This window comes from Oncorhynchus mykiss, chromosome 3 (assembly GCF_013265735.2).
Source record: "Oncorhynchus mykiss isolate Arlee chromosome 3, USDA_OmykA_1.1, whole genome shotgun sequence".
In the NCBI taxonomy this organism is placed as follows: Eukaryota; Metazoa; Chordata; class Actinopteri; order Salmoniformes; family Salmonidae; genus Oncorhynchus; species Oncorhynchus mykiss.
In genome coordinates this window covers 49,413,173-49,434,731 of record NC_048567.1, presented here as the reverse complement: position 1 = coordinate 49,434,731, position 21,559 = coordinate 49,413,173, and the positions used below count along the sequence as shown (strand labels likewise).

General features: G+C 41.0%; 1 protein-coding gene across 3 annotated transcripts; it reads right to left on the bottom strand.

Annotated features, from left to right (window-relative positions):
- Positions 1-4,649: 4,649 nt before the first annotated feature.
- Positions 4,650-21,240, bottom strand: hat1 (histone acetyltransferase 1). Of its 3 annotated transcripts, none has more exons than XM_036974420.1 (11): positions 21,217-21,240; positions 17,755-17,826; positions 17,476-17,551; positions 17,184-17,304; positions 10,592-10,771; positions 10,284-10,405; positions 9,591-9,695; positions 9,033-9,139; positions 7,471-7,622; positions 6,864-6,980; positions 4,650-5,210 (listed from the first exon to the last, which is right to left on the bottom strand). In XM_036974420.1, the coding sequence occupies exons 2-11, from the start codon at positions 17,822-17,824 to the stop codon at positions 5,043-5,045; spliced, it is 1,218 nt and encodes a 405-aa protein (XP_036830315.1). In that variant the 5' UTR covers positions 17,825-17,826; positions 21,217-21,240; the 3' UTR covers positions 4,650-5,042. The 3 variants fall into 3 exon arrangements, with proteins under 3 accessions (XP_036830315.1, XP_021452833.1, XP_036830314.1); XM_021597158.2 differs by lacking the exon at positions 21,217-21,240 and adding an exon at positions 18,426-18,568; XM_036974419.1 differs by lacking the exon at positions 21,217-21,240 and adding an exon at positions 18,253-18,315.
- Between the last annotated feature and the right edge of the window lie 319 nt (positions 21,241-21,559).

Genomic DNA, 21,559 nt, shown 5'->3' with positions numbered 1-21,559 from the left:
AGTAGCCTGGAATGGGCTGGGAGAACCGCGTATGTCCTATTTGCATTTCAATTCACTGCGCCTGAATGGTTGATTGACTGCAGAGGGAGAATAACCTGCAATAGAGATGTCCAATAATATTACACTTTACAGGGAGTCTGGATGTGTCTTTTGCTAAACATGGTTATTTTCTATCACAACTACCGCAAGAGGTCCATTTGAACACAGTGCATGGGAGAACATCTGATTACTAACTGTATGTAATACAATAGATCCTGGTCAGAACATGGCTCCACTTTTGTCTCTCGTCTCTACCCCACCCAAATACAAAAACATGCTTACTGTTCAATAGAAAGTCTGTTCTTCTGTCATCTCTTTCGAAAGTGTAGTCACCTGTTTTGAGACAGTTATTTGAGTGCAATTAAGCGACACTTATATCCTCATACCAGGTTATCAAGCAAGCCGTTTGAAATATATTTGTATGCTCCTTGCTGACTAGATGTGAGGCACATGGGCTACTATCAGCTTACTACACAACATACCCTTAGTATTATTTTATTAGCTGCAGTGTACATATCTACCTGACATATTACATCATTTATGCAGCAGCATACAACACATTTTTGGACTCACCTTGTGTTGTGCTCACTTGAACAGGAAGGTGACGCGGTGGTCCTTCATGGGCAAATTTTGTCATCAAACTTTGTCATCAAAGTCTGGCATTCTCTGGATTTAAGGTGCTTTCAAGACAACTGGGAACTCTGAAAAAAAAAAACAAGGTTGAATCATGACGTTAGTGATCTTCAAGTCGGAGCTCTAGAAAGAGGACCAAGTTCCCGAATTAGAAATCAGATTTGAATGATCGTTCAAAACGTATTTTTACAGTCGGAGCTAGTTTTTTCCCAGATGTCTTGAACTCACTGAAGTCGGAGATTTTCCAGAGTTTCCAGTTGTTTTGAACGCGGGAGAAGTCATGCTGTATTAACAGCATGGCCAATGTTGAATGTTTATCCCTTTAAGCTTCGAAAAGAGACCCTTAAACTCAGATTTGAACCCCAGATCCACTCCAATGAATAGCAGGCTAGTGATTGCTTTGCAACACTTGAGGTTAGCCACTGATTCCTTCCAAACCTCTCATTACTGAATTTGCGATTTCCAACTTGTTGTGTAATGTTCATGTCCGATGGCCGATGGGCACTGATACGTTTTATCTATCATTTCTCTTCATATGACAACGATTGAAAAGGGTTTGCCAGTAGATTTCCGACGTGAGGATGACTGCTTGTCTAGATCGTAAGCTAATATATTGAAAGTATGATGTTGACATGATCAGTCCAATCAAAGCTACAGTAGATATAAAGTGATTTGATGTCATTTTATCTGTGGTCAATGACCTTCAACTTTCTTGGATGGGCACTTCTAATGTAACTCTATTGCAGCACCCAAGAGGCTTGAATTTTTGAGCTCTCCCCATACATTTTTGGGGGACATAGTGTCCCCATCAGTGACAGAACATTACCAACCCCTTCACTCCGTATTTTCCGCTGGCTGCCCCACCACCACAGAAAGCACTGAGCTAGGCTAAAACACCTGTATTTTGGAGCTGCCTTACTCAAGAAAGCGAAAAAGAGACCATGTTAGTATGCAGCTTTATCAACTCCATTCTTTATTTATTTTGTTACATTGTTTTGCAAACTGATGTGTGACACGTATTAATGCCAAAATAACATGCAAATCAGGCAACAAAAAACAGGTGGGGCCACTAAACAGGTGGGGCTCACCCCCACCTGCCCTGGATGACAGGTCGCCACTGACCACGATGCATAGGCCTATCAAAGTAGTGTAGTGGAGGTGTATGCCGCGGCCTTATCAATTAATAATGTTGACGGCACAGATCAGAATGTTTAGCTTAAAAGGTTGATAAACTATTATTTCTTCACATTTAAGTGCAGCAATCTGTACACGGTGGTAGGCCTACATGCAAATTGATCTTAAAATGCAATGACTGTCATGGGTTGCTAATATAACTAGGATAATGCCTTTGGCTGCTAGACAATGAAAAACGGTTGATTTGAAAACCGATAGAACAGCAGAGTGCATTTGAGGAGGTTTTAATAAAATAATTGCCTCCACGTTTCTATGCTGGGACTTTCAGCTATAGACTAATTTGAAGCAAAGTAAGACATGCCTCATAATATGAAGTAAAATGTCCAGGTTTTAAACAAGTAGGCCTAAGGAAAAGGAACAATATAGTGAAGCTAATGAAAGGCCTAATGTCTTCTGGTAGATGGAAAGGCCTTCCCAAAAACCTTAATTGAATGTTAACTACAAAGTAGCCTATGCCTACTTGGCAGAATGATATGATTATTTGCATCAATCCATTGGTCATTTGTTTTTCCAACTCCATCTCATATGTGCTACAGAAACACTGCTAACCAATCAACGGTGCTAGGTGCCTGCACAGTTTAATTAAAGGGTAACTACACTCAAAAACCCAAATGTCTTAGATTTTTCCCAGACCTCAAAAGTGTTCTCCTAAAGTGGTTTAAGCATTGTTGTGAACTTAGAACATCCAATTTTTTAAAATGTTCTATTTAAAGAAAGTGTGACTAAATGTTTTTGGGAAAAGATCAGAAACTTGTGCAATTGACTCAGTTGACAGCCTAATTGATCTATTTCAACAGTAGGCCTACTACTAGTCTACTTCCACAGTACGACTTGGATTGGCCTGACTGTGAAAGACCAACATGTGATTTATAATTTTTGTTCATTCAAAATGTCACTGTTTTGTCACAGAATTTGTTTGGCAAAATTACTGTACACCCACTTCTCCATGTCCACCACTGCCTGGATGTATGCATCTACTGCTGTCAGTGCATCAGTTTCAGCCAGTCATCTCTGCCTTGGAAAAATGTCAGTGTTCTCATAGAACCACAGTAAATTTTGGAGCATGTACAGTATACACCCGTTTTCAAGTCCATTCTTTAAATTTTTCATGCGGCTGACATGTGGTAATGATAATGTTGTAAAAGCCTAAAGTTTCCTTGACATTTTGTTTCAACTTTTGTGATAGGCTCATGTTTTACCAGTACAGTGTACCCCCACTATCTATCTGGCCGGGACACCGGCCTTTCACCCCTGCAAGAAACAAAAATAAAAAAACTAAAATTATTTTGCTTTTCAAACGATAACAGAGAACGCGGTCATTTAGCTGACCAATAACAGTCATCCAAAATTCCAGGACCGTCACAGCTCTTCACAGGTTTCACTGAAGGGGCTGAGGTCTCGCTCTGATTTGCATGGCAGAGCTCTAGGGGAGTAATTGTGCTGCTTCTGTACACATCACTAGTGTGGTCTGGTCTGGAAGGGGGCACAGGTTTCCAGTCCCACAGCCCCTCACTCTGACATCACTGAGGCCTGTAAACTGTCCCTATCCAGCCAGGTCCAAACACTAAGTCAGAACTCGGATGACAGCAACCATTATTCCCAATACAATGAAGCCCAAAAGCTTCTTACCCGTCAGCTCAGCATCTACTGTAGCTATACACGAATTATAAAAAAACATTACAAACACCTCTTTCCATGACACTGACCAGGTGAAAGCTACGATCCCTTATTGTCACCTGTTAAATCCACTTAATCAGTATAGATGAAAGAGAGGTGATAGGTTAAAGGAGGACCTTTTAGCCTTGAGACATGGTTAGTGTATGTGTGCCATTCAGAGGGTGAATGGGCAAGACAAAAGATTGAAGTTCCTTTGAACAGGGTATGGTAGTAGGTGCCAAGCGCATCGGTTTGTGTTAAGAACTGCAACATTGCTGGGTTTCACACACTATAGTTTCCCCGTGTGTATCAAGAATGATCCACCACCCAAAGAACATCAAGCCAACTTGACAACTATGGGACGCATTGGAGCCAACATGTGCCAGTATCCCTGTGGAACATTTGACACCTTGTAGAGTCCATTCTAGGAAGGTGTTCTTAATATTTTGTACACTGTATAGTAGTCACATTACAGGAAAATACATGCTCTGGTCTCCAATAGTGAAATGACACCCCTGGTGGCCACGAGTGGATCAATTTAAATCAGAGCTGGTCAAGTATTACGAGGTTTTACTTCCTACAACTGAAGTGGAGGAAAAAAAGGAAAATGAACCTGGAGACCTTGATTCAGCAACAATGTGTGAAAGTATGCATAGATGGCTATTCATCACAGCGCTTTGGACAAGTGGGTAATGCAGAGGCAAAGAGGTTTTAAATTGAAAACCATAACGCTCATTAGACCAACACTCAGCATAAAGGGCAATCAGAAGTTGCATTAGCCACAAGAGGGTGCCTGAACAAAATTACATCTGTAAATTGATTAGACTAAATAGAGTAACTGATATTGTATAAATGCATATTCAGTCCAGTTGAAATCCACTGTGCTTAAAAGTACAATTTCTGGTACAATCAGGATGCAGTTAACAGTAGGAAGGCATTAAATAGAATACTGTAGTTTACACATTTTTCTCAACATGAATTATTTTAACAGTACAATAGTAGCTACCGGGAAACTGATCACAGAGCAATAATTATTGCATGTAATACATTACCCCAACAACTATAAAACATGTGAATCTGAAATTACCCTTTAGAATAGAGTCAATAAAGAGGACAAATCAGTTTGATCAATGTACAAAAAAAACATTTATTTCAGTATGAAGTGCTTCAAAACCAACATGTCTTCAGGAAAAAGCTAGACAGATATTGAAAAAAAAAAAAAACCTTTCTCCCTTATTCTCTATATGAAAAGGAGGCATGTTCTGCCCAGCCAGACCGTACGGATGGTGTTCCTATCACCTGTGAATGATTGCCAAATCACTAAAGCTCACACAGCGTGATTACACACAAGGGACACAGAGTGGGCCTTCCCCAGGCAGCCAACCAGCTGCACCGCACAGCTCCACCACTACTGTACATCTAGGACCACCAGTGGAAAGGAGGAAGGGTAGGAGAAGGGGCCAGGGTGGGGGGGGGTTGTGTTACAGTGGGTAGGCAGGGCTGACATTAGGCCCCCTGGATCAGGCCTGTGCTAGCCTCTCGATGACTCTCCTGTACTCGGCCAGTAGTTCCTGGTAGCTCTTCTCCAGCTCCTCCTGCTGAAGCGCCGTGTCCATCTGACTGATGTGGGACGCCAGCTCCTCTGGCCGCAGACACTTCATCATCTTGGTCATCTCCCGCTGGTTCTTCTAAGTACACACACACACACAACAACAAAAAAATCCACTAGTTAATGCACAGCGTGTGTTTGAAATCCATTGCCCCTCCCACCCAAGCCTTTGTATAATTAGCTTGTGTTAACCATGTTTTTTTTTTTTTGAGGCTATTAAATGCTATATGGTATTATGCAAATGCATCTGTTAAGAGGGGTGTATTTTAGAAGTTTGATGCAGTTAGCAGCAGCTAATCTTACATAATGCACATTTAACAGACAAGAGCAAGTTTATATTGAGTATTATTCCTCCTGTGGGTCCTCATTTTGCAGACCTGACAGCATCTTAAAGCCAAATAGTCAGAGGGGAGGGGGGAGGGAGGAAAATGATTCTGTAATCGAGTCTGCATGAGTGCTGACAGATTCTGGACATGGACCAAGATTCCTCACTTGTGTATTTTGGGGACAATGCTAAAAAGAAGCATGTGTTCACACACGGGCGGGCACACACCCTCTCTCTCTTTGGAATGGGGGATAAGAGAAGCAGAGGTGAGCAGAAACGTGTAACCCTCCACACATTCAATGAGAGATGGGCTCGCTACAAACCAAACCTCCACAGGAACTGCCTGCTGCATCTGGCCACCAGATCTCTCCACTCCAGAGTCTACAAAGGAATTTCTACTTCCTTTTTCCGCCACACTTTCTTCCTCGTTGGCCTTTTGCCCAAAATGTGCGGTTACACTGTTGACAGCAATCCTCTAACGGTTGCTATGCTGGGTTTCAATAAGACACTCAACAACTACAGGTCATGGAACATGCATAATATGTAAATCAATGTTAGCCTGTCAATACAAAATGAGTTGCAGTTTGTTTAAAATCAGATTTCAAAAGCACAGTAACAGTGCTGATATGAAACGTGTGCCATTTGGCAAGCAGCTTCTCTAACGGCTTGAATGTGTGATGTCAGCAACCCACTTCCACCTAAATTACCCCCCCCCCCCCCCCCCCAATGGCATGCAAATCCTGCATAATGAAACTGAATCCTGGGGTAACACTACCATGGACGCCTGCCGTGCTCCATTGTATATCCTATAATAAGCTTTTGGTACTCCAGACATTTTCCTGCAACTGGGGAATAATCGTTCTCCTGATTCTGGATAAAGTCACACAACATAAGTAACAAGACTACATCTTGACAGGCAGTCCAATTCTGATCTTTTCCCACTAATTAGTGTTTTGACCAATCACATTAGAACATTTCACATCAGATCTTTTACAAAGCCGATCTGATTGGTTATAAGACCAATTAATTCAAAACAAAAATCTGAATTGGGGTGCCTGTCTAAACACAGCCGAAGTAGCTCTAAGCGGATGAAGTGCACGTCATATTCTTGGCCTCGTTCTCCGCCCTTTCTGAAACCATGTATGTAAAGTCACAAGTTGTCAAACACTAAGCACTTGGAGAAGCGCTGTATAATCAATTATCAAATCAACTTGATTGATCCTGGTTAAATAGTGTGACTAACAGCCATTAACCACTGATGAAGCCCACAGGGAATTACACAGCCGTTAGCAGGTTGTCTGTACAGTGTAATGCTAACTCCATTGGACTAGAAACTAAAGCACAAGGCGGACACTGCTGGAGGGAATTTCACTGGAGAAGCTGCGGCCCTCTCTTATAAAAACGAACCTTGGTAGGGGCAAATAGCCTCTTTTTGACCTCCAGACGGTAATCCCTTGCTTTCGTCTCATCGCTCATGTCCGTCACCCTCAGACGCAGGATTTCGTACACTCGTCGTGCGTGTTTCTGTAGGCGCAAAAACAGGACAGAGCTATTACTGCCTTTAAAAAGAAACCGTAGTCAGTCTCCTCATCATCTAGAAAAGACTGAACCATTCCTTAGTAGAGATATTAAGGACCTCCTGGTACAACAACAGTGCCTGGAGCTTCACACAAGAGCTGAGGCAGTTAGAAACAAGCCTTTGGTCTTTCCACATCATGGGTAGAAAGCTGTGATAATCATCTACATACAAGAAGGACACAAGAAACTAATAATATAAAATGGGACAAAGTGCAGTAAGAGAAGTCAAGCAGGGGCCACTTTTGAAGTGAGTGGCCACTGGTTTAAATGGAATGGCACATTTTTCCCTCTAGGACTGGAGAGCCATGGGTTAATGACTGAATTTGTCCATTAATGGTTTTGTGAAAGTAAAAAAAGAAAAAGCCTTATTATCCTCAGAAAGTGCAGTAATCAAACATATCCTCCTCTGGGCTCTGTGGATGAAGTTGCAGTTGACCTTGTTGATCTTAAATTTCTCCCTGGCCTCTGTGGACATGTCGTCACTGAAGCCCAAAGGAAGCTTGTCTGTGGAGAATGATGGCAGTGTTTGGCAAAGCTTGACCAGAACGTAGTCTCTCAGCTTCACATAGTTCTCTGAGGGGTCTTCAGCTGAAGAGAACAAGACGATAATTAAACAAGCTTGGGATTCCATTTAACACTAAACACACACATTGCATTAATATTTCAGTTCAGTGTATATCACAAAATTACATCAAATGTTAGGTATATTCAATATATATTTTTAAACGGTTCACATTACCACACCAACACATCTAAGGCTACAGTTTTTAATAAGGGGTTATATTCAAGTCCCACTGACTCCTGACACAGTCAAATAATTACACCATTGTCAGACTATGATTGTGGCTGCATGTAACAAGCCCAGTACTGCTAAACCTGCTCAAATTTACATATATCCAGCTTCCACTGTTTTTTGTTGTTGAAAGAATTCAGTGCAGAGCAACATGGAACGGATTTAAAGCCACATGGAACAAGACCTCCTTCTAGCAGGAGTTGTCCCTCCATGTCCCCATTCAAAATAGGAGGGAAAAAAATAGACAAGAAAAATCAGGGTGCTCCTCTGGACAGGGGAGCTGAGGTGCTTCTGTTATTAATTTAATTTGCCTATGCAAAGCAACTACACTGAACAAAAACACCTCATGTAAAGTGTTGGTCCCATGTTTCATGAGCTGAAATAAAAGATCCCAGAAATTCACCATACACTTAAAAGCTTATTTCTCTCAAATTGTGTACAAATGCGTTTACATGCCTGTTAGTGAGCATTTCTCATTTGCCAAGATAATCCATCCACCTGATAGGTGTGGCATATCAAGAAGTTGATTAAACAGCATGATCATTGCATAAGGCCACAAAAAAATGCAATTGTGTCACACAACACAATGCCACAGATGTCTCAAGTTGAGGGAGCGTGCAATTGGCATGTTGACTGCAGGAATGTCCACCAGAGGTGTTGCCATATAATTGAATGTTAGTTTCTCTACCATAAGCCACTTCCAATGTTGTTTTCGAGAATTTGGCAGTACGTTCAACCACCCTCACAACCGCAGACCACGTGTATGGCGTTGTGTGGGCCAGCGGTGTGCTGATGTCAACGTTGTGAAGTGAACAGAGTGTCCCATGGTGACGGTGGGTTTATGGCATAAGCGACAGACAACGAGAACATTTGCATTTTATAGAGAGCAATTTGAATGCACAGAAATACCGTGACGAGATCCTGAGGCCCTTTTTTTTGGGGGGGGGGGGGGTATATTTGACCAGGTGCATATCTCAATTCCCAGTCATATGAAATCCATAGATTAGGGCCTAATTTAACTCAGTCAAATCTTTGAAATTGTGGAGTTTATATTTTTGTTCAGCATATTGGTGTGCAACTGCTTTGTATTTTATACTATGCAAATACATGCATGTAATTGTATGTGTGAAACTCTAGCACATAGCCTCCTCCCCAATTTGAAACATAAGATAATGTAAGTAACACAATTAGGTTAACACACACACCTGTAATGTCCTGTACTTTGTGCAGATTGCAGTAGAACATGTGCACTGCCTCCAGCAGCTGGGCTCCATGACCCTCTCCTTGGAACGGCGGCAGGATCAGCATTTGGCTGTTCAGAAGGACACCAGGTCAACATACACAAAGACATGAAAGAACAGCTTCACAGACCTCACAAACCTAACCCTCTTTCACTTCATACACACGGGGAATCCTTGTAAACGTGATTAAAATTGAAACATGACCAATGTTAAAGACTGAATGGAAAGAAAAAAAAAAAAAAAGAAAAACACTTGACAGAATGATGTACTAATTAAGCGAAAATTGAGGGAGCAATTTTTCACTTGATTATAAGAAACGTAACAAATTGTTCTCATGTCCATCAATCCAAATGCTTATTTACAGCCAAAAGCCCCCCCCCCCCCCAAGACACTGATCATTTGGTTGGATACATAAGCCAGTAATTTGGGATTTTTTGTAGGACAAGGGAGACCGAAATGTATAATTTTCCTCTGGTATTTGGTACAAAAGAATGGGAAGGCACGTGCACCCCTAGCAATTACCTCACACGTGGTCGGGTTTTGTCTGGATACACATAGTAATTATAAACTGTCATGTAGCCAACAGTTGCGAAGAGCGTCTCCCCATCCTTATTGTACTTCTCAAATCTGCAGATAAAACACAAAGACAAGCGGGTCAATTCCAGGCACACTCCCAGGCCGCGGCCATTTTCTCCTCTCCATTCTCCGGGTGCCCCTTTTCAGTGTCCACATGCTGGAGCAGCCAGACCGTCCGATCTATACACCTGCTGCAACCGGAATACATTATGCACTTAATTGGAGGACTGCAATTTAGAAGAGGAGATGGGGCTAGACGGGGGAAATCGAGGCCCTCCACATCATTGCAGTCCATTTGCCCATTGTCACTCTTAATAGTTGGTTGGCTAAAGAAAACTGGCAGGGGCTCTTTTTACTGTTTTAGATGTCATTCAGTGTTTCAAAAGACAACCGTGTTCAATTCAGCTCTTGCCCCAAAACATTTTACATTTAATTTTTAAAATTTTTTTTTACAAAAGAGGTTTGAACACAAAGGCGACTCTTGCCAGATCAAGAATTCTCAAATGGCCAGGGAAAATATAAATCAAACTGGTCGGATAAATTGGTGGTGAGCACCTCAAAAAGGAGCCCATTGTTTCTCAACGAGACAACGAAGGGTTCGGGGGAGAGTGACATTGGCTAAGGAGGGCAGAGACTCACACGAGAAAGAAGTCCCAACGATCGTCGTCCACGTCGATGAAGCTGGCCGTCTCAATGAACCACATGAGGAAGGTTTGCAGGCGCTTGTGGTACTCTCGGAATCCAGGGCACGACAAGTCCACCTAGGGAACACAACACATGGAGAAGGTGCAAGGACAATCAAAGTCATGATAAATAAGCAGATCACCCTCTTACACTGAAATAATCTGCAAGTCGTACAGTAGACATGGAAAGCACTAATATCTGTTGCCCTGTACAACAACCTAATGGTTTTTGTATATTGTAAGAGCAAGGACTAGCATGTGAACCTTGTGAATCTGGTAGGTAAAGTCTTCTCCCTCCTCCACATTGTGGACGTTGTATGTGTGAAGCAGGGTGCCGAAGGGTTTGAAGTTGGTCTCCTTCTCCAACAATGAGGTGAAGTCGTCCGTGTTGCAGCTGAACCCAGCGGGGATGATCTCCCGGATCTTCCCTTCAACATCATCAGGCTGCAGGAAGGAAAGAAAGAGGGTTTAGTAGAACACAAACTCACAGCATCTTGTACACGGAAAAGCAGCCTGGTATTTTATATGCATTGCTCCATTTCTGTTGAAAAGTGTGATTACCAACAAGATACGTTTTTGCTAGGGAGGTCATTTACAATCTTATCACCTTCCAACATACATTTGAAATAACCCCATTTCTTCAACATTTAGCACAGGTCTTTCTAACAGTCATTTCCCCAGAGTACAATGTGTTTGTTCTTTGATATAGTGTCATCATATCGATAACAAAAAATGGCCAAGGTCTTTATTACATGTTTTTATTTTTACCAACTATACTATAGACTAGACAATAATCAGGAAGTGTGTGGACATTTTTCCATTTTCCTCTTCCATATGTAATCACTAACAAGACCCCCCCCCCAGAGAAAACAAGGTCCTATTGTTCTGTAATTAGGCTATACTCCAGCCGTGATTGACAGAGAACACAAGGAATTAAAGTGGAAGAATACATATTTTGTGCCACAAAAAGGAGAACCATTAGGCAATTAAGACTGTCGGCTGAGCAGACAAGGACCCCCCCCCCCCCCCCCCCCCCGGTGAAAGAGCACTTAATTGAATAAATTTACTACTTATGTTAAACCATGAATATTTTATGAAGTCCCCACAATAAAGTATTTCTGCTTCTCACTGGGCAATAAAATTTTATGAATTGATCTCAACTTAAAAAAAAGCCTTGGGCATCCATAATAGAGGCCTTTCCTCTAACCCTGGCGAACTCAATCAAATGAATTTGCCCCCACGTTTCAAAGAGCCTGGTAGACAAAGGGCCCCTCCCCCTGGACTTTTTACTCACTAGAATGTGTGCTTGGTTCAGCTGTGATGTTTGCATTGTATCCATTTCCACAAGGATTGACACAAGAACACCTTGTATTAACTTGCTAAGCAGCCCTTTCACACCATTTACATACCCGATGGGTATTACTTCTGTAGAGAGACCCGTGCTGCTCGCCATTGAAAACAGGGAAATTAAGAAGGCCCGAAAAAAAATGCACTACAAAAGGCAAATAGAACACAGTGCTAATTCCTCTCCTTTCAGACATCAGCTAATATCCAACTGGAAGTAATGCACCTGCAGCTGAATGCCACTTCACCATTGTAATTGTTCAACTGCATTTCTGAAGAACAAGGAGCTGACCATGGACAAACAAGTCATATTGTCCAAGGCTCTCTCCTATATACTAGATATTAAATTGCACAATCCTGCGTAAAAGAAGCCATAGTTTGGTATTGATGACGCAACAATGCACCTTTAGAACATTTAGTTTCATCTGAAAGCCTTTTATCGTCGGGATATAATTGACCATGTGTACACATCTGATTTAGAGTAGTCAACATGTTGGAGGTAAAAAGGCTGATAACGTGATCTGATTTAGTGTTCTATAATACAGTGGGGCAAAAAAGTATTTAGTCAGCCACCAATTGTGCAAGTTCTCCCACTTAAAAAGATGAGAGAGGCCTGTAATTTTCATCATAGGTACACTTCAACGATGACAGAAAAAATGAGAAAAAGAAATCCAGAAAATCACGTTGTAGGATTTTTTATGAATTTATTTGCATATTAAGTGGGAAATAAGTATTTGGTCACCTACAAACAAGCAATATTTCTGGCTCTCACAGACCTGTAACTTCTTCTTTAAGAGGCTCCTCTGTCCTCCACTCGTTACCTGTATTAATGGCACCTGTTTGAACTTGTCAGTATAAAAGACACCTGTCCACAACCTCAGTCACAAGAACGTTGAGCAAAAATCCCAGAACCACACGGGGGGGGGGCCTAGTGAATGACCTGCAGAGAGCTGGGATCAAAGTAACAAAGCCTACCATCAGTAACACACTATGCCGCCAGGGACTCAAATCCTGCAGTGCCAGACGTGTCCCCCTGCTTAAGCCAGTACATGTCCAGGCCCGTCTGAAGTTTGCTAGAGAGTATTTGGATGATCCAGAAGAAGATTGGAAGAATATGGTCAGATGAAACCAAAATATAACTTTTTGGTAAAAACTCAACTTGTCGTGTTTGGAGGACAAAGAATGCTGAGTTGCATCCAAAGAACACCATACCTACTGTGAAGCATGGGGGTGGAAACATCATGCTTTGGGGCTGTTTTTCTGCAAAGGGACCAGGACGACTAATCCGTGTAAAGGAAAGAATGAATGGGGCCATGTATCGTGAGATTTTGAGTGAAAACCTCCTTCCATCAGCAAGGGCATTGAAGATGAAACGTGGCTGGGTCTTTCAGCATGACAATGATCCCAAACACCACCAGGGCAATGAAGGAGTGGCTTCGTAAGAAGCATTTCAAGGTCCTGGAGTGGCCTAGCCAGTCTCCAGATCTCAACCCCATAGAAAATCTTTGGAGGGAGTTGAAAGTCGGTGTTGCCCAGCAACAGCCCCAAAACATCACTGCTCTAGAGGAGATCTGCATGGAGGAATGGGCCAAAATACCAGCAACAGTGTGAAAACCTTGTGAAGACTTACAGGAAACGTTTGACCTGTCATTGCCAACAAAGGGTACATAACAAAGTATTGAGATAAGTATTTGGTCAATAACAAAAGTTTATTTTCCACCATAATTTGCAAATAAATTCATTAAAAATCCTACAATGTGATTTTCTGGATTTTTTCTCTCATTTTGTCTGTCATGGTTGAAGTGTACATATGATGAAAATTACAGGCCTCGACTTTTCCACTCAAAATAATCATTGCCAATGGCGTCAGCCTCAAACAATCTACATATGGCAATAAAAATCCTGACAAGACATTTTTACGTGTTATACACTTTACACCTAGGCTAACAGACACCAACTGATTTATTTCTCTCTCCAGATTTTCACTATTGATGCCCAGTATGAAACAATGACTGAGAACAAAAATTGTTTGACTGTGTGGAGTCCATCATTATAGCATTTGGCTGGTTTAGGGTTAAGGTGATCACTGACAAGTCTTCCATTGGAGTAGCAGCTGCATGCTGAACACTGTCCCACAGCGCCCATCCTCTCCAACTCCCACCAGCTGCACTACACCCAGACACAGTGAGCACGCACTCACAGACAAGCACTTCAGATGCAGCCTGAACTCTACTGCTCCCTAACTCTACCTCACACCAGCTGCACTAAACCCTTAACGAGGTGGACACTCGTGGGTCAACGCTGGCTTTATCATCAGAAATTATTCAGCCATGCTTTTACTTCCAAGTACTATTTAGTAGAGGTTGACCAAATATGATTGTTCAACGCCGATACCGATTATTGGAGGACCAAAAAAAGCTGATACCGATTAAAAATCGGCTGATTTTTATTTATTTGTAATAATGACAATTACAACAATACTGAATTAACACTTATTTGAACAATATAATACATCAATAAAAATCAATTTAGCCTCAAATAAATAATGAAACATGTTCAATATGGTTTAAATAATGCAAAAACAAAGCGTTGGAGAAGTAAAAGTGCAATATGTGCCATGTAAAAAAGCTAACGTTTGAGTTCCTTGCTCAGAACATGAGTACATATGAAAGCTGGTGGTTCCTTTTAACATGAGACATCAATATTCCAAGATAAGAGGTTTTAAGTTGTAGTTAATATAGTATTTATAGGACTATTTCCCTCTATACCATTTGTATTTCATATACCTTTGACTATTGGATGTTCTTATAGGCACTATAGTATTGACAGTGTAACAGTATAGCTTCCGTCCCTCTCCTCGCCCCTACCTGGGCTCGAAGCAGGAACACATCGACAACAGCCACACTCGAAGTAGCGTTAACTATCGCTCCACAAAAGCCGTGGCCCTTGCAGAGCAACGGGAATAACTACTCCAAGTCTCAGAGTGAGTGGCGTTTGAAACGCTATTAGCGCACACCCAGCTAACTAGCTAGCCATTTCACATCGGTTACACCAGTCATTAAGCTGATAGGCTTGAAGTCATAAACAGCGCTGTGCTTGCGAAGAGCTGCTGGCAAAACACATGAAAGTGCTGTTTGAATGAATGCTTACGAGCCTGCTGGTGCCTACCATCGCTCAGTCAGACTGCTCTATCAAATCATAGACTTAACATAATAACACACAGAAGTGTATATTTTTTAAACCTGCATATTTAGCTAAAATAAATCTAGGTTAGATAAAATCCACCCGTTAGATAAAATACAGAACGGTTCCATATTTCACTGAAATAATAAACGTTTTCGAAATTATCGTTTCGGGATTCTACCAAATTAAGTTGGTCCTTAATTTGGTAGAATCCGGAAACTATAATTTCGAAAACGTTTATTATTTCAGTGAAATATGGAACCGTTCTGTATTTTATCTAACGGGTGGCATCCCTAAGTCTAAATATTCTTGTTACATTGCAAATCTTCAATGTTATGTAATAATTACGTAAAAGTCTGGCAAATTAGTTCGCAATGAGCCAGGCTGCCCAAACTGTTGCATATACCCTGACTCTGCGTGCAATGAACGCAAGAGAAGTGACAATTTCACCTGGTTAATATTGCCTGCTAACCTGGATTTCTTTTAGCTAAATATGCAGGTTAAAAAATATATACTTCTGTGTATTGATTTTAAGAAAGGCATTGATGTTTGATTTCTTTTAGCTAAATATGCAGGTTTAAAAATATATACTTCTGTGTATGGATTTTAAGAAAGGCATTGGTGTTTATGGTTAGGTACAGTCGTCCAACGATTGTGCTTTTTTCGCAAATGGGCTTTTGTTAAATCATCCCCCAGCGTTGCATTGATTATATGCAACGCAGGACACGCTACATAAACTAGTAATATCATCAACCAAGTGTAGTTATAACTAGTGATTATGATTAATTGTTTTTTATAAGATAAGTTTAATGCTAACTAGCAACTTACCTTGGCTTCTACTGCATTCGCGTAACAGGCAGGCTCCTCGTGGAGTGCAATGAGAGGCAGGTGGTTAGAGCGTTGGGACTAGTTAACTGTAAGGTTGCAAGATTGGATCCCCCGAGCGGACAAGGTGAAACGCTGTCGTTCTGCCCCTGAACAAGGCAGTTAACCCACCGTTCCTAGGCAGTCATTGAAAATAAGAATGTGTTCTTAACTGACTTGCCTAGTTAAATAAAAGATAGATAGATATATATATATAAAATAATAATTTTGTAAAAATTATAAAATCGGCAAAATCGGCGCCCAAAAATACAGATTTCCGATTGTTATGAAAACTTTAAATCGGCCATTCCGATTAATCGGTCGACCTCTACTATTTAGTATTTGGAACAGTATAGACAGTTTTGGAAATACTGAAATAAGAAAACAAGTAGTTAAGGAAAAACATTTGCACTGATAGGTGTCTAAAAAAGGATATTGCCGCTGCTTTTCTTATATAGAATGTTACTACTGTCAACGCATTTCACATTCAATTCAGCAATTGCTTCCCATTCTGACAATTTTAGTGGAAAACAACATTTAGTTTATCCTACTAACAGGCTCCCGAGTGGCATCACAGTGCTAGAGGCGTCACTACAGAGCCTGGTTCGATCCCCAGCTGTATCACAACCGTCCGGAGTACCATAGGGTGGCACAACAATTGGCCTAGGGTCATCCGGGTTAGGTGACAGTTTGTCCTTAACTGACTTGCCTGGTTAAATCAATTTAAAAAAACGTTCCACCTAGAAATATAGAAATGCTGTAATTGTATAAGTTATCATTGTCTTCTTGATATTGTGTAATAATGAAAATCAGCCAAGTCCATACAATGACTAAATTACAATGTGTTAATGCAATGTTACTGCAGCAATTACATCAATGCTGTGTGTAAAGCCAGTGAAGCGTTATTGGCCATTACTTTATAAAGAATAGCTGATGACTTTGGCAGAGGTTCCGAACTGTAGTTGGAGTTCATTCCATGCACCAAGTTCTTCAGTGATCTCCCTCCTGATAAAAACACACTTATGGGAAACACACCCAAGCAGGACATATTTCCATTTCCTGCAGCCTATCACAGAACAACTCAAATCAATGGCTGAGCCAACACCCCCCCCACACACACACACACAGAAACGGGCCACAGAAACATGCACAAAGCAACCCACCGAAAAAGCTCACCTCAAACTAAAGCAGGCTGGGAAACTGGACAAGTTTCAGAAGAGAAGATACTAGAAGGGCACTGAGGGTGGTTAGTCACCTGACCAGGAAAAACTATAGTCTATCATCACCAAGACCCAGAGTCTTCCCTGGTCAAGTCATGTGGTCAAGAAAACCTCATTCACAATATGATGGGGCCCCATCTCTGAATGCCTATAGTTTGACAGGACAGCTCTTTTTTAGGTAAACGGAGTCAGTGTTACCGCACTTGGCATAAGTAACAAAGGGCATCATTTCAAACAAATCTTACCTCCACACAATCAAACTTTTCTGTGACTCTGGCTGAGTATTTCACTTTGAAGAGGGTGCTCAGGTTTCCAGCACTGTAGTACAGCTGAATCTGAAGGCCTTTGTATCCAAAAGCCACCTCACTGAGAAGAAAAAAAGTGAATAAATTAGTTAGCATTCACACAATACTGTTATTAACGGTTTAGTCATGCAACCAGAACACAGATGTAGAAATCACATGCAGATGACATTCACACAGACCTCAGGTTTGACATTCACACAGACCTCAGGGTTGAATCAGGTTTGATACTCACTCATCACCATAAAGCTGGTGGCTGTACTCTGGATGGAATGTCGTGCTTTCATCCTCCAAATCATCTGCGAAACGGACTGAGATAAATAGTTGTTGTTAATTCTTTGAGTTAGAGGGTGTTGTCAATAGTCAGTCAACATAAAATATTGCATTATGAATATGAAACACTCAAAGTGTATTCTACCAAACTACAAATTCCAGCGAAAGTAGCTACTTTCAACATCCTAAACCAAAAGTATAAGATTACACAAAGCTAAATAAGTAGATGAATGAAACAAACCTAGTTTTAAGCTGATTGCTTCGTTGGTGTCACACTTATATTCTGCCAACTTCTTCTCCATTGGGTTCATCCCTATGGATCAAAACAAACCATTTCTAGCTTCTACATTTACATAATTCTCCATTCTGATTTGAACACCAAGACAATACATAGCAGCCCTATTCTTGTTTACAAAGGAAGCTAGATAGCTAGCCAGCCAGCCACTGGCGCTGCATAGCTAGCTAGTTAATCGACCTGCATTGAACATTGAGCTATTGAAGCGACAATAAACACACCATGGTGAAGCATTGCACAACACAGTCAGTCGCTTGCTAGCGTCATTTGCACACCAGTTAGTTACAAGCCATTGCTAACATGCAGTCAAAGATATTATTATATATGCGATGCAGTTCTACATTCAGGATCTGGCTAGCTTGTGAATAGCCACACCATCATCACTGACTCAGCAAGCTGGCTAGCTAGGGCCAGAGCCTCTGGCTATGGCTAACAGTTAGCTACCTAGCTAGCTTGTTTGTTTTCCATCTGGATTGCCTGTGACAGCAACATACCACGCCCTCGAAAACTCAAAAAAAGGTAAGCACAGCTGTCATACAACTTGTAATACAAACCATAAGACAGGTTTTGTCTATTTAAATCATTTATATGACGTAATTGATGTAGCTATTACTTACCCGCCATTTCTGTACACTGTTGCATCTCTGTTTTCGTCAAAGGCCCGCGGAAAATACGCACCAAGAACTTCCTGTTTGCTTACGTATTTCCGCCGCATCTGGTGTACGCGGAAGAAATCCCTTTCTTTAACCATCGCGCTCTCCATCGATTTTTTTAGCATACCCTTCCAGCGTGTGCTACACTTTAACCACAAACGATTGCGCATCACCAATTGATGGAAAAAATAGAACACTTCTCTGTACACGTGTACAAGTTATTATTTTACAATGAGAGGATTTGATGCTGTACCCGTGTTCTATGATATTCTATTATTTTAATTTTATTTTACATAGGCTACTGGTAGCCTGAACATGTGAATCCTTTTAAAATATACAACTTCATTTCCCCCCACAATTTAACACGAACTATTAACTATTGTTATTTATTTGATTTCTAAACGACCAACCTCCTCACACACACAAAGTTTAAATAAGATTTAAAAAATCCTCTGTGGTTTCTATTTTATAGTACTCCCACAAAGAGAAAAAAAACAAAGCGTACTGTCACGAAATAGCCTTAGAACTCCAAGAGGGAAGCACACTATGTTGTGGTAAACAAAATTGACCCTTTAAATGTCCCATTATGACAGTCCATCGCAGACTTAAATGAAGAATTTGAACCTTGAAAATTGTCTTTCAAAAAGTGGATTACAGTACAGTGATAGCTCAATAAAATAAATGGCCTCTCTGGGGGAGAGTGCATGGCTGAACACTGAACTGTGGTAATGCTGTGCTATCATCCCTGCCATGGCAATTCTGTCCTCCAGAAGCACCAATGACTGACCCACACAGTCATGTTTAAGCCACTATAATTTTACCCCTACCTACTACTCTGACAGCACTAGATTATCCCTTTCCTGCAACAACGCCTTTTACTCTCTTGCTATGTGTTAGGGTGTCAGTATGGAGGCAATACATGCAGCTTGATCTCTGACCTTTATGAAATATTTCTGGTGGAACCAGAATTTTCTTTCCTGAACTTTTGTCTAGAATTTGTGCAATGTGTAATGTGTAACTTGTTTGTGTCTGTTGATGAAAGACAGACTGAAAAACAGCTCCTATCTCCAGGCCATTTGACTGTTAAACAACCATCACCTATAGTATTATTTATGTACTTATTTGACATTTTACTGCACGCTAGTAACACAAGTATTTTGCTGCACCCGTTATGACATCTCCACTAAACTGTGTACGCAACCAATAAAAGTTGATGTGATCTGTTGCGGCCTATTTACGTTTGTGGGTAGACTGTTTCTCGTTTAAGCTTTAGAGATTTTGTATCATTGGGGTAACAGAACATTATCATACAGAGCTTCTTCACAAAGCAGATAATAAAGTATGTTCTTATGCAATAAAAAAAAAGAGCTGTGGATGGTTTTATGAGAAATCAAGTATTGAAACCAAAGAGAAAACAAGCCAGACAGTTGCCATCTCAATTGTATTTTTCATGACATTTCATATTCCAAGTGCACAAAATCCTTCAAATTATTTTTTTATTCATCCCCTATAATAGTCCCTGGATACTGGATGGACATGAATAGTAATGCAACATTTGACCCTTGTGCACCTCACTGGAGCTCACATTTCATTAAAATGATAGAAAACGTATAATAATTTTGGACAGTATAATTTGTAGAGGTTTTCACACAGTGGTGACACAGTGGTAACACGGAACCCAAACCGGCGGATCGTGCATAAATGTATTTTGCCCCCCCACACCAAACGCAATCACGAGACGTAGGTTAAAATATCAAAACAAACTCTGAACCAATGACATTAATTTGGGGACAGGTCGAAAAGCATTAAACATGTATGGCAATTCAGCTAGTTAGCTTGCACTTGCTAGCTAACGTTAATTTGTCCTATTTAGCTAGCTTGCTGTTGCTAGCTAATTTGTCCTGGGATATAAATATTGAGTTGTTATTTTACCTGAAATGCACAAGGACCTCTACTCCGACAATTAATCCACACATAAACCGGTCAACCGAATCGTTTCTAGTCATCTCTTCCCCTTCCAGGATTTTTTATAGTTAAATTTATATGGTGATGCATCTAAATTGTATTACCACGACTACCAGCAAAACAGTTATATTTCATTCACCCACGTGGGTATAACCAATGAGGGGATTTCACGTGGGTACCTGCTTCTATAAACCAATGAGGAGATGGAGTTCTATTTTAGCCCTTGGCTTCGCAGACGCTCGTTGGCGCGCACGAGCAGTGTGGGTGCAATAATTGAATAACATGGCTTTCTAAATGTATTTTGCTACGCTCATGCACGCGACGTGTCTGGTCTAGTCAGCATGTTACACTTTGCGCACAAGTAGGGTAGCCTAGTAATCTGATGATTTGTTTTAGTTGAGCATGCATGCTATAAAATACTGTATCTGCAGGTTCAGATCATCATCATCATGTTCTTACATGACCACATGAACCATGCCAGACTCTGCTGACAGCTAGCCTACTCACATTGCAGACGCTTAAAAGACATGGATATGTAGGTCTTCTTCAATATTGTCATGCTGTTATCACAGAATTACACCAAACGCAATCTCGACACACAGGTTAAAATATCAAAACAAACTCTGAACCAATGACATTAATTTGGGGACTGGTCGAAAAGCATTAAACATGTATGGCAATTCAGCTAGCTTGCTTGCACTTGCTAGCTAACGTTAATTTGTCCTATTTAGTTAGCTTGCTGTTGCTAGCTAATTTGTCCTGGGATATAAACATTGAGTTGTTATATTACCTGAAATGCACAAGGACCTCTACTCCAACAATTTGGCCAACCGAATCGTTTCTAGTCATCTCTCCTCCTTCCAGGCTTTTTCATTTTCTAACTTATATGGTGATCCATCTAAACTTTAATTCTATTACCAGACAACCGCAACAAAGTTCGTCTTTCAATCACCCACGTGGGTATAACCAATGAGGAGATGGCATGTGGGTACCTGCTTCTATAAACCAATGAGGAGATGACTTTCAGCGCGATCTGCGTCAGAAATAGGAACGACTTCTATTTTAGCCCTTGGCGTCGCAGACGCTCGTTGGCTCGCGCTAGCAGTGTGGGTGCAATAATTGAATAACATGGA

Excerpts from the sequence above, each read along its gene's own strand:
- hat1 (XM_021597158.2), bottom strand. The coding sequence starts at position 18,450 with ATGCAACAGTGTACAGAAATGGCGG. Across the intron at positions 17,552-17,754 it reads AGCAATCAGCTTAAAACTAG|TCCGTTTCGCAGATGATTTG; the intron begins GTTTGTTTCATT and ends TATTTATCTCAG. Across the intron at positions 10,406-10,591 it reads TTACCTACCAGATTCACAAG|GTGGACTTGTCGTGCCCTGG; the intron begins GTTCACATGCTA and ends TGTGTTCCCTAG.